Raw genomic sequence first — 14,244 nt, 5'->3', positions numbered from 1 at the left:
CACAGAAGTGAAACAAGGACAGTCAAGGATTCCAAAATAATCTAAAGATTCCATGAAACTTACATTAAGAAATGGGGAAAATTTGTGGGAGATTGAGTGTTTAAATTATTTTCCAAGTCCTAGTGAAAATGCTCAGTTCTCAGTATGTCTCATTATATCTGCTATTATTCTTTAGGTCAAAGTGGGGAAACTGGGAAGGCAGAAAAAATAAATTTTTATCTTTAGTTTAATGTTAGACAGACTATTTATACTAAAATGAGATTCAAAGTGTATGTCAGTATTATGTCCAAAGCTTTCCAATATATTGTTTGAATGTTTGTTAATGTTCTTGATTATACAGAATGGGCATGAACATACAAAGGCCGGATTTACTTGCTATTCTGCATGCTCTCTTTCGAAAAATGTAGTTTGAGTTTTATTGATACCATACACATCTACATGGCTGTATTTCACAACATACAGAGGTATGGTCATCAATCACAAAACAGGGTGATGATCACCATTTGGATGCTGCATCTTGATACATTTACAAAAAAATAGTGCATTGCTTCATGAATTCCACCTATGGGATAACAGCACAACATGCTAATGTTTTAATAATCCTGCATAAGCTGGATGTAGCCAAATAGAAAAGCATGATTCTTTATACTTGAATAGGCAATTTTAAAACTACTTTACACAAGGTTACTTGAAGCAGCTAAATTAAATACAGCAAACATATATTCTATATCATAACCTTTCCCAGATGCCTAGTTAATGGGGATGATGGCAGAAAGGGTAGGAGAGCAGTGGCAAAAGATTTACTATAGAGGACTTTCCTCACAATAAATGTTAGTCACAATATGTTTGTCAATAGTAACGTTTATATTATGTCTAATCATAATAATGACTGAAAGCAAATATTTTATGAATTTCATTAAAAAAAAGGTAACCAAAGTCTTCCAGAAAACTTACAGTAGTTATTCACAATCATTGTTAAAATAAAATCCAATGCTCTTCCTAGAAAAATTCAGCAGAGGATCTGTCAGGAGTCCTATCAACATCTTACTTCTGTCTACACATGTACTAGATATAACTAAAAAGAAAACAGTATGCACAGAATTGTGCAAAATGGTTTGCACTGTTACAACAAAATAAAAAGAAAAACAAATGGTGCCAAGCAGGTGAGCAACAGGCAGGGTGACAAAATTAGAAAACATATCAGAAATTAAGACTAAAAAGAAATGAACACAAGTACACTGAAAATGTTAGGTTCCTCATATAAAAAAGTAAAGGACAAATAATTAAGTTCTAATATTAAGATATTAATGTGGAGACAGCAGGATAGCACTCATTATACTACATAAAGTATGCCCTCATAGTGACACCAGCAGGTGCAAATTGGGATAAAGATAAAGGTAAAAAAAAAAAAAAAGTTTTAAAATTTGAAACAGATGGACAATAGCCATATATGGTAAAAGTGCATAGGAAGGCAATATCTGTTTTATTTTTGCAAAAGCCACTAAAATTCAGCACAGCATGCAGCAGGAAATGTAAGGCTGGTCTACTTGACATTCATCAGAATGCTCTAGGCACACATAAAGTTTCAGCTGCTGGTCATTCTCACAGTACCATTGAGTATCATGTCACAACAGCCTGACTGGTGCGACTTGCCAAGCTGTCACCCAGCCTCAGTACCAAAAAAGAAGGGAGAAAGAAATCCATCAACATTAAAAGCACTGGCAAATTCAAAGTAATCAAACAATGTAGATAAATGAACACTGGCTAATTAAAAAAAATATATACTGTATCATGAAAGGGAACCTGATAATTGTGCAGATGACTGACAAATGGCATGCCTGGTGATCAACAGAATGAAATTCTTTCTTTTATTAGGGCTTTTTTTTTTAAATGTCAATCATCATCTGTTGAACCACACCTGTCTTCTGTGAATGAAATTATCTATTCTAATGTTTTCAAGAAGTCAAACCTGAAAGACTCATCAAAAATGTTTTAATCATTTGATTATGAGAGGGAAATTTCTTTTCTTCTGTTCTTTGAATAATACACAAGATAATAAACAAAATGTCATGACTGATTACCAAAACAGGCACTAAAGCTATTTCAAATGAACAGCAATTAAAGATGTTAGCTAGCAATATCCCCATGGCATAAGAATTCTGAAAATCAAAAATAATATGAGCACAAAATCAGCCATTGAAAGAAAGAAATAGTTCTTTAATGTTGTTCTGTAGTGTTATTCAATTTAATCCTTCAATAATAATTGTCTTTTTAATCAGCAAGAGAACTATAAAAAAGTATTGGTAGGTTGGGGCTGGTGGAGGTAGGATCATACTATTTTTAGAATGTACTTGAATGGTATTCAGAACATGCATATATTGATGGATAAACTATTAACTTTACAAACTGATGAAAATTCAGTCAGACGAGGATCCATGCTGGTGCCACAGTAAAATCCATCATATGATTAATAAGAGCATCAAGGTAAGTTCCCATGTGCTACAGCTTAAATAGCTTTGTCTTTGAGTGTTTCCCTACATAGGCAACATTCAAATGACATTATCTTCTATTATGCCTTTTCCAATAATGTATTATTTATAGAGCTCCTGTTTTTATTCTTGATATAAATTTGTTCTTAGCATTTTATTTCACTCCATCTTCCTTATTCTTCTTTCCTTGTCTTTTTCTTTCCTCAGAACAACCATAGTGGAGATCAAAAATGGAACTATCACTCACTCTTTAGTTTAAAAACAACTTTCAGTTCCTTGCGATAATTTATTTATACTGAATTTACTTCATTTGTGTTGAGTCACATTTCTCCAGCACCTTCTTTAGTATCAGATAATGTTCATGCATGTGTGTGTGTGTATTTTAACATGCTTTCAAGTTTAGCTTACTTGGCCATTTATTGTAATTACAGACATTCTAAGACAGGTCAAAGATAAAGCAGAATAGAAATACCAAAGAATACATAAGAGTTAAAAGTAGATGAAAGCAAATGACATGGACTTTTTTCTACATTTAAGCACCAGCACAGTAAGTGCTGCAAGTATCTCTGATGTGCCACTGAGGACCTAACTTCTGGTTTTTGGTATAAAATATAAATTAAATAAGTGACCATGAAATAATGTTTGGTTTTTTTTTAAAAAAAGGTATATATATATAGCTACTGGAAAGAAAGACCATCAAAATAGTTTCATAAGACTAGTTCTTAGGTCTTTCTGATATTAAGCTAAGTAGATATCTTTAAATAAAACCTGTAATATTTCATATAAAAACTGTCAATATCTACAAAAGTAAAAAATAACAAATAATGAATAAAATATAGGTCAATATAGACTATATGGTACTCTTGTTTACAATGTGCTTTGCTTTTATACACAAACAGAAAAGTCCTATCACTTTTTACAGACATAAAAACATCAGAAAACAAATAGACCGTTTCCCATCCCAAGATATTATGCAGATATTATTCCAAGATATTATGAGAGTTATAAGAGAGTAATTTCAAGCCACATCATGAATGGAGGACACAGGTTCAATATTAGCACATAAGGCTTAATTTAAAGAAAAGGTTGTTAAACTGGCATAAGTTGACACATGGGTCCAGCAGACACACAAATTATAGGGCATTATCTTCTGTAAGTTAATAATGATTATCTCATGACAAAAATGGAGTGTTTGAATATATCTGATTTGCTGACAGTATCAAAGAAAATAATACAATTAGCAAAATTAAAGGCCTGATGGGGTGCACAAGTTCTGTTTTTAATGGCCAGATAAAACTCAGCACAGGATATGATTTCCCCAAATCTTGGTGACTCCCCCCTCATCCCCTTCATACTTTCCCTAAGTTCCATTCTACATGCCTTCAAACATCACCATGCACAGAAAGAGTTCAAAATCACAACATCATGTGGTACACACACAAGACTCATTAACATAATTATGATCCCAGCTCTCCCTATGGCTGAGGACTTCACAAAGCAAACATATATGTATGTACAATCTCAACATTTGGGTTTACCCAGTCCTTACAAAAAAAAATTGCTCCCAACTAGATCTTTTAGAAAAATGTGTTAATGACTTAAATCTTGCAATCAGCTAATTATTTTAAATAAATACAGCCAGAGAAATGATAAACTGGAAAAAAATCCTGTGTAAGGAAAAGCCTTGGACATATTTTAACAAGAAGCAAGCAGAGGATCTGCAAGTGCATTATAACTGATCGATTCTGAGTAAAACTCTCATACACAATGGCAAGGATCATGGAGACAAGTAGCAGAGGGTGAAAACAGAGACAAGAAAAAATGCAGTGGGGAGAAATAAAAAGAGTTGAATGAGTAGAAGCAATGGCATATTAAAACATATTTCCATGCTATGTCTGCAATTCAAACAGTTAAAAAAAACGTCAAGTTATTTGAGATATTTAAAGTATATATATAATAGATATCCTATAACTATTATGTGTAAGCAAAACATTTCATTGCATATATAAATTAAGAAACAAAATCAGCAGATTCAGTATTAGAGAACTGATAATATATCTACATCTATGAATAATTCTAAAGGGGAAACTTTCTCTTAATCCACATATTTTAGAATAAATGGTTTGTCCCCTCTTCACATTTTACGTCATCAAATATGAGGACTCTGCTGACTAAGCCTCTGCTTTACTCAACATTTAGGAATCAGTTCATTTGCTGTGATATGTTACCTCAGTAAATATGTAATGCTTAGCTTCTAATCATAAGTTCAGGCTGGTCACTGAAGGCAGAAAAGAAGTTCTTTCTCATAAAAGACTTGACTAAATAATGTGTCCTTTTGCCGAGACAAAAAACTATAGACAATGCATAGTAGACTTCTCAGAGAGTATCAAGCATTTGAAAAAAGAACAGATAACATTGTTCTGACTTGTTTAATGTAAAAAAAAAAAATACAAATGAAGCTTGAGTAGAGATGAACATTATCTGCTGAAATTAATTTGCTATTCTCTGAAATGTTCTTACAACAACCATGTCAAATACCTAAAGTAAAATATTCTTGAGATAAAAGCAGTTTACTTCCCAGTTGATTCATAGGTGAAAGTGACTATAAGCAATGTTCATCATACCTTTCAATAATATCCTTTCAATTCACATAAAGATATAATTTTTTTGTCTTTTCTCTTTAAAAAATTCATTAAAGAAAACCAATTCCTTTTGTAAGGTAACAGAAAAAAAAACTTACTAATTCTTACTCTTTCAGTGGAGAAACACCTATAGGTGAGTGCTGAGCGCTGTGGAGTTTGGCAAGGGTAACAGCTGTTCCAATGGCCCGCACAACAATGCCAGACTCCCCTTCCAAGTCAAAGTTTTGAGTATACCTGTGTAAATAAAAAGAAAAGATAAAATGTAAATTAGTCCTGTGATATGTTTTGCCTCTTTTGGTTTTTCTGCATTAAATAGAATAGCTTAAAATGATATTATTCTTCTGCTTATGCCTATTTCTTTCAATTTCTTCGTAAGAGATAATAATTAGGTAGGTCCAGTGATGCAACAGTTATGTGTTTATCAAATATACTAAGGAAATGGCTGTCATGGACTGAAATCTTCTCTCAGCTATGATTCCATTTCTGGGCATGTGGCACTTGTTTCCAGAAGTTGGTTTACCATGACATAGCCTTAGCTGGTTTGGTGTAGAATATCAATTTTACTCCTCTCAACTATAAAATTATTATATATAATAATCAAAAGGGTAAGTGGAAAGGCATCATAGCTTGGTGTTTACTGTGCTCATCTTCTGGTACCCAGTCTAAGAGTCTACCTAACTTACTTTGTCCACCAAGAAGTCCACCATAATCACTCACCACTCTTATCTCACACCACATACACACAATATATATATAGTTATTAAATGCATTTAAATCCATATGTTTTCAGATGTGCTCATTCTATATATTTCAAATTTTGAAGGGCCCAACTGCTATGTGTTTTGAGCCAAATTGTACCAATGAAGTACTTGTTGCATTCATATTGCCATCTGGCTTGATAACATAGCAAGTCATTCCTAATAAACAATTCTTATTAAATAAGAATAAGAAAGTCTTATTAAATTTTAATAAAATGGTTGTGCTAAATTGGTTTAAGAAAGGAAGAGTGCTGTGATTCAGTAATAACAAAAACATGTTATTCTCTTTAAGACTTCAATTTCAAAATGCATTTCGAACTAAAACAATCTTATAAGAGCACTTCCTTATAAAGCAATAGCCAACTCTCTGTTTTATCCTTCGCACACAAGGCTCTTATTGTCTTCAAACTTAATGTAAATGTTTCAAGTTATGAGGATATTGTCAGACTCACCCAAGAACAGCATTGCCTCCCATTTCCATGACCTTTGACTCCAACCTTACGCTGCAAGCCGCCTACATGGACAAAAAAGTAAACTCAGTATAGGTACACCAACACTGCCACACACATATGAACACCACACACTCGTATATGAATGCACACACCCCCACACACAGGCACATAATGAATCCATGCTGAGGTCTTTGAAATAATCTTGTTTGATGCTGAGAGTGAGAAGAGATGTTAATTGGTAGATTAGTTCTTGTCTCTTTGTTGTACAACAAAAGATGAGGAGATATTTTATAGGCGTCATTTCACTATTCTATTTCTAAGTCTTTAATGTCTGCGGTTAAGCAGTTTTCATGTAAAAGAAAATGTCATACCTGAAAGTTTTGAGAAGAGTCTCTGTCTTGCTTCATTTGATGCACGGGGTGTTCGTATTTTGTCAATCCATTGATACTCTGGATCATCGTTGACCACAAGTTCTTCCACAAACCCTTGGACGCCTTGTAGAGCATAGCCAGATGGTACTGCTGCAGCTAAAAAAAGAGTTTTACAAAGAAAGTTCTGAACACAATAATGCAATTCCACAAAGAAGTTTGATACATACTACATGTTACAGGCAAAACAGGTATATATATTAGAAACCATTATTACGACTGAATGAAATTTGTCGATCTACTAGTGGCCTTTGATCAAGAAAAACTGTCAGAAAAACCCTTTTGGATTTAACAGTGGCCTTTAATACCATGGATCAAAGTAATCTATTTAACCATAACAGATTGCAGCATGTTTTTGGCATTCAAGAAATAGCACTAACTTTGAGTCAACATGGTAAATATTTGTCTTTAAAAATAAAATATAAAAAAAAACTGAATCACCCCCTTCCAAAATTCACTTACTGCAGAAGAACTGGATACCACAAGATGACTGACGGAACTTGTTAAGATCACTGAACAGTTCTACCTTCACCTGTACATTCAGCTCCCCTCTGATGCCTGAGTTATTGGAAAATACAACAAACTTGGCTGAGTGGTCGTGGTCCATGGTGGAGGGGAAAAAGAAGGGAAGACAAAGTAAAGGTAACGGTTTATGAAAGCCAATTTCTGGGAAAAAAATTGAAAAAGTTTTTTTTTACCCTATGGAAATAATGGGATAAGCTACATTGCAAACATGCACTGCATATAATTATGGATGAATATTAGCCTCAACAGTCAACACACAGAAATGGATCTTCAGCAATTTAGGTTCACATCCTTGTCACATCATCGTCGACAGGAAAAAGTTTTGGCATCAGACTCCAAAATAAAAATATAAATGTTAACACTAAAGTAGACAATATCTCGAAAACTTCTTGAAAGTGTTTTTTAAAACTATACAAAGTGCTTAAAGAAGCACACATTTATTAGTCTGAGTTCTCTATATTGACAAGAATATGAGTATTCTGTATTCTGGGTGAAAACTAAATCTGCTTTTTTCAGTAGTATCAACTCACACTAAAAAACATATCATTCTAATTCTGAGGTATTCTAAGCTACAAACTGATGCTGTATGGTGATAGCCTTACCAACCTTAACAGATTAATGAAAAAAATAAAATAAAATTCATGCACATGTAAAAAGACAAATACACTTGATTTTCCATTTTTTTTTTTTTTGTTGTGGGGTAAGGGAATCTCATACATGCACGAGGTCACTTGTTTAAAAATTCTCTTTTGACTCCCCATAAATAAACAAAAATATTACTTGATCTAAAATATCACAAAACTTTTTATGCTCTTCCACCTTACAAAACAACTTTGAGCTAAAAACTTCTTTTCAAAAAAATGGCAGAAAAATATAAATATCATATTACCATGCATCGTGTCATATATTGGGAACCAGCCATTGATTGTGCAAGGAAGATCTCGTGTAAGCAAAGGATTGAGGTCAATGTAAACTTTCCCAATGGCATCGTGGGCGCTGTAGGTGTCGTAATCCAGCACTCTGGCATGAAAAGGATTAGGACAAAAATTAATGAAAACAAGAAAACTGGAGAATTCTAAAAAAGCAAGCACTCATTATAAGCACCTGCATACATGTTTCTGTTATATAATGATGTGTGCTAACTGTAAAACAAGGTTACAGTGTACAAACAGATGCATCATTTCAAAAAACTTATTTTTAACCCAAATAAGTGAATAAAATTGATGGACAGATACTAGCAAGACTAAACAATGCCTCGGACATAGTCTTCACTTTTTTCCTCTCTCTCTTTAATTTTTTGCCTCTTCAAAAAGAATGTGAATAGTTCAATTAAAATAGAAGAAAAAAGCATATTAATTATTTGTACTACAGAAAACATTATAAGAGCTAAAATAGGAACTCAGCAAAAATTACCTTATGTCCAGTGGTTCATCTTGTAGGACCTCATCATCCACCTATATCAAGAAGTAATCAATGGTCAAGAGTTAGAAAACCTCTGACAAAAATCTATGAAGAAAAATATAAAAAAGACAGTTGCACTGGTATTATCACTAACAAGGACAATGAGGGTTCTAATTATTATTGCCTCATCAGGCAGCGAGTTTACATCATGTCAACTTTAATGGACACTCGGAAAAGGTACCATGCTGTTCTGCATTCATTAAAAAAGAAAAAGAAAACACCATTTTTAGCAATGATCTTAAAACAATACCTTAATATTTAACTCTCTATTTAGATGATGAAGGTTTTATGTCTGAGAACCCAGTATTCACAGTTTTCACAGATCCATTATGAGCAGAATGGCTTACCATTAGCACTTCACAAGTACAGCAAGCAGCCATAACAAATTTAACATAGTTTTCTGCTGAAGAAATGCCCATACAAGGCCAGTGATACTGAAACCACTTTAGATTTTACAAATCAGTTATGTCATTCTTGAATGATAGGCACTAGGATTACACATATTATATTTGCTTCAGCAAGTGAAGTTTTCAAAATGTCATACAAAACACACCTCATGTTACATATACTATAACTTTAGGTACCATGCTTTTATGGCACAACATTCCAACAAATAATCTAACTCATCTTTGGGTGAACAAGCATAAAAAGTAAAATGGTACCTCAAATTTAAACCAGTCAGAATTCCATTGAGGGTTCAATGATTTCTTGCACACTTCTGTTTTAAACATCTCGCCATCAAATCTTACCTAAAAATTCCAGAAAATAAAGAAACCCTTAGGTGTGGTATAAAATATGAAAGCAGAGAGAAAGGAGATCAGGAGGAAAAAAATTATAACAACAGTCAAACTAAATACAGTAAATATGAATATTCACTACTGCAGAGATGTAAGAAAATACAACTGAAGCGTAAACTGTAAGCAAATTCTTTTTCTTTCTGGTAACATTTTATTGTCTCGGTTTGATGATTGTGATTAACTTTAATAATCTAAATAACTTTAATTATTGATGGCCTAATATTCATATTTGTTTAACCTAACATGTTTTTCCCCTCATTGAATGGATGACTGTGTAATGAATTCCCCAACCCCTCTCTTTTTTGAGCAGAATTGAAAATTGAAGAAATGAGTAAAACATGGAATAAGGTGAAATTCCAAAACAAAGAACATTGCCATCTGTTTCTAATAAATAAGCTTTAATATCACACTTATGAGCATTACCAATGTACTTTTATAGCACAACTGTATTCTACTGTATGCCTCAGAATATGCACTGTGTAGTTTCATCACTGATAGAAACAGTCTAATGTTCTATGAAGAACAATATCTTTGAGGTTCCACATCTTTCTCATACCTCTACAAAGGCATCTGTCAGATCACTAGCTCGATCCATGACTGGCAAATCTCTTGCACCTAGAAGACGAACTTTCAGACGTCCAGGCATCTGTGATACATAAGCAAAACTACACATCTCAAAGATTTTGCATCTATGTAAAAACTAGGTACATATGATAGCAATGTCTCGGAAAGTTAATTTCTGGAAGACAAGCAAACCTTTTACAGATTAAATACAATGGAGCACTGCTATTTCTGCTAAATAGAAAGCTTCATATCAACACATCTAAAATTATTTTAAATGCCACTTAATGAGGCCATGGAAAGTTTTTCAGTCTGAAATTATCTGAAGATTGTTAATAGTATTAAAATAACTTACTTAAGCTATTGGCAATAATATTGCTGTGATCAACATCTCTTTTAAATATGACTTTTCTGATAAGATATAGAACCATGAAAGCTAGTAAGTGTTGATGGTAGCATGGTCAGTTACACAATGCATAAACAGGACTAAAACTTGAGAAAACTGATGAAGATAAAGATGATAATGCCTTTGCTGTATCCAAAGAAATTTTTCCTAAGTCTGATGCTCAATATTTTATGGGAATACAGTAGATAGCTTGAAGTAATTTTTAAATAAAAAAGTAATTTTAATTAACAATTCTCTGTACATGATCCAAATTGTTTTTGTTTTTTTTTTAGCAAATACTATCTTTAGAATTTAGAACGCCAGTAGTCAAAGTCAAATCTTGTTTCAAAAAGAACAAAAAAAGGGGTGAAATAAGAAATACTCGGAGAATTTGATTGGGTTTTTTTGAAGTACACCTATGGGTGTAACTAAAAACTACCTATATACACTGCTACTTCCACCAAAAATTTAAAAGTCAACTAGAGCAAGTGACTTTTTACAGACAACTGGGCTTAGGGAATATTGACTTTGTTGTCAAAATTGCCCGTTGTCAAATGCTAATCTCAATTTAATAATTAATTTAAATAAGTTTATGCTAAAAATTACAACAAACACTAGTATTATTATCTTTAGGTTTTCACACAAAGAGACAGCTTTCATTTGAATTTTATTCCGCCAGTAAAAACTACCCTTCACAACTGAATTCCTGGACTGAATTGGAATTGAACAGAGCATTCGTTTTTTAAAGAATAAAAGATTTAAAGGTTAAGAAACATGTAAGACTAGATTTTCCCAAACTAGCTTGAATAAGTAGACAAGAAAGATTTATACAAAAAAAAAAAATACAAAATGTTTAAAATAGCATTTGTATTTGAGACATATTTGATATGACCACCTAATCAATCATTCAATTAATTTAACACTCTTTCTTTTTAGTAAGAAATGTTTAGAGTTAACAACAGAATTCTGACAAATTTATCAAAAACTGGCTTAAATAAGTAGATAAAACATACAAAACTACAAAATACTTAAAGTTACATTTGTATTTGACTTTTGAGTCATATTTTAGTCATATTATTATGTGTGGAACACAGCATGCATACACCAGCACGCAAATGCACATGCACAGAGGGAAAGGTAACAGGTAAAAGGTTGGCGGTAGGGGGTAATTACTGGCCGGGAGAAAACCCTGTGACTGAAGAAGACCAGGAGGGAGTTGATTTGTGACAGGATGGAGGTGCAGGGATGTTTTGGAGAGAAGTCGTGCGTGAAGGCCGGGGGAAGATGTAAGAAAGAAGGTGAGGGGACCGCAAAGGTGAGAGCTACAACTCATGGAGAGCGTAAGTGTGTGATGTAGATGTTTTGTCTTAGGCAGAACTATCGACTGGCGTTCAAGTCAAAGGGACCCATGACATTATTGTGTTTGCTCTTGTGGTGAGATAGGGAAAGCAGCCCACATCTACCCTGTTATATTTTGGGGTTACAATATGACCACCTAATCACATCCCATTGCTAAAATTCTGACCCTTTAATAGCAGTTTCTTTTATCAGACCTAATACAACATGTGCCTATGGAAGAAAGACATCCAATAGTTATGGTTTATCAATAGTTATGGTTTATTTAAATATAATAAATCTGCTTTTTAAAATGTTAAAACCACATTTTTATGGAAATCTACCAAACGCTTACAGAGGTTTTAAACAGTACTTTGAGGCCCTATGCTCTTTGAGGAGTAACAAGGAATAATTAAACTAAACATTACTTTAAAAAAACTTATGTAATACAATATCTCATTTTGTTAAAATACTATATTTGGCCAGGTGTCGCAAAGTATATAAAATCTATTACTAATTATGTGTGCATATCATATCTGCATTATGATATTGCGAATAAGGTATCTTAGCAATTTGTAATGGATGCAGATTTTCTCATGTTTTTTAATTATGTTTTACTATGATGCTTCACACATAGTTTTCAACAAACTATTATGACACTTTGAGGGTGAAGAGAATAATGCAATTACATTTGCTAGCACAAAACAAGAGAACAAAACATGAACTCCCACACAACTGATGAATGATGTGAGGACACACACGTATAACTATGTAAGCTACCAAACAGAGGTATGATTCTTTACATGAAGATGCCGTCAACTGATAATATAAAAAAGCAAGGTATCTTTTAAATTTGTGTTTATTCTGAAGCATCATGTACTATATGTATACTTCCATGGCTTACCAGGCTCATTGCACATAGCTTGATCATTCGTTTTTGTTTTTAATGGGTTTTTTTGTGTGTGTGTTCCTCTCTCTTACACACATGAACAGCCTGCGTACGTGTTAATTGTCGACTGATGTAAAAATATATTTCATAGGCCTTAAAATGAGTAAATAAACAGGATTGTAACTTGGAGTTTACATATTCTATGTGTCACAGACATAAAACTACTATATATATTATTATTGATATAGGAATGCAGTCAAGTAAATAATGTCAAAGAACTTCACAAAATTACGGCATTTTGTAACACACGAACTTCTGTTAAAATGACGAACTGAAATATGCAAATTCGAACATTTATACTTATCAAAAACTGAACGTTAAAAGATACGTCTGATTAACTGTTCGAGACATCAGATTACTGTTCAGCTTACAGGTAATAATACTTCAAGCCCTTCTAGACAAAACAGTCCCCTTAATGGGAATGTGAGTTAAAAACCTTTATGATGTATATTCTAAGCAAAACAAAGAATGTCGGCAAAATACCTTAATGTAGCTGATAACGAATTAATTTCGCAGAATTTTCTAAATTTTGCAGACGATGTCCCACTCGCTCAAAAAGAAAAAGGAACTCTTTATTTGAAATGGAATTGCTGATAGCCTCCCTTGTCAAGTAATGTCGTCTGCTATATAACTATAACTAGCCAGATCTTTCGCTTATGAAATTATTTACAGCTTTACCGTAATTTGTGTGCGTGAAAAAATATGATTATCGATTACATAGCTTTATAATTATTTATTTTGTCAAAATTCAAAATTTTACTATGAATACGTCGGATTTGCTCACTACTTATCAAAGTGGATGCGGATTTTTTCTTTCTTAATATAAGGTGTGTTGAGGTAAAATAAATACTTCGATATTTTCCTTTCTCTCTTGTTATGGCCTGGTTCTTCAGTCCCAGAGTCTAGCATAAATAAAATTGCTATTTGTTTCTACAAAGCTCATCATATCTAATTACTTTTATATTCCCTAGATTTTCTTTCGTGACAGTCGTATACTTTAGTGACTAATTATTTTCATAATAGACATGTACACTTGTGAATGGCTGAGATAGCTTTTGTTTGAAAAAAAAATAGCAGTAAATGTAAAGGCAATAATCTCTTGCTCCCGAAGATGCGAGCAGCGCATGACCTGGCCAACACTAATGTTTCACCTACCCACACGCAACATCATGCGTGGATCGATGCATCCCGTTCAAAACATTATCATCTCAATTTATATATTAACGTTTTGAAAAATTCATGTACAACGGTTCCTACCCCTCAAAGAAAGACTCAACTCCATAATACTATACAGTTAAATTTCCAAATATGTGTGTGATAATTAATATAACAATGGATTTTAGAGAGAGGTGGAGGGAGTGTGTGTGGAGAGAGGGGGCAAAACAGTAACACCTGCAATGTACAGTAAGTTCGCGGACGTGCTCTATAGTCAGTCGTTAAACCGGGGTGTTATCGGCAATAT

The 14,244-nt window shown here is 33.2% G+C and overlaps 1 protein-coding gene across 1 annotated transcript in view; it reads right to left on the bottom strand.

Annotated features, from left to right (window-relative positions):
• LOC112560307 (C2 domain-containing protein 5-like) overlaps positions 1 to 13,130 on the bottom strand; it is a 29,790-nt gene extending 16,660 nt beyond the window's left edge. The window contains 10 exon segments of the mRNA XM_025232078.1: positions 5,240 to 5,365; positions 6,342 to 6,376; positions 6,378 to 6,403; positions 6,713 to 6,868; positions 7,232 to 7,327; positions 8,184 to 8,314; positions 8,708 to 8,748; positions 9,418 to 9,504; positions 10,109 to 10,198; positions 13,111 to 13,130. Of these exon segments, the coding sequence (XP_025087863.1) occupies positions 5,240 to 5,365; positions 6,342 to 6,376; positions 6,378 to 6,403; positions 6,713 to 6,868; positions 7,232 to 7,327; positions 8,184 to 8,314; positions 8,708 to 8,748; positions 9,418 to 9,504; positions 10,109 to 10,198 (788 nt within the window). The 5' untranslated portion in view covers positions 13,111 to 13,130.
• Between the last annotated feature and the right edge of the window lie 1,114 nt (positions 13,131 to 14,244).

Source organism: Pomacea canaliculata, linkage group LG3 (genome assembly GCF_003073045.1).
Source record: "Pomacea canaliculata isolate SZHN2017 linkage group LG3, ASM307304v1, whole genome shotgun sequence".
NCBI lineage: Eukaryota > Metazoa > Mollusca > Gastropoda > Architaenioglossa > Ampullariidae > Pomacea > Pomacea canaliculata.
Note: the sequence above shows the minus strand (reverse complement) of the source record. Positions and strands in the feature narration are given on the sequence as shown.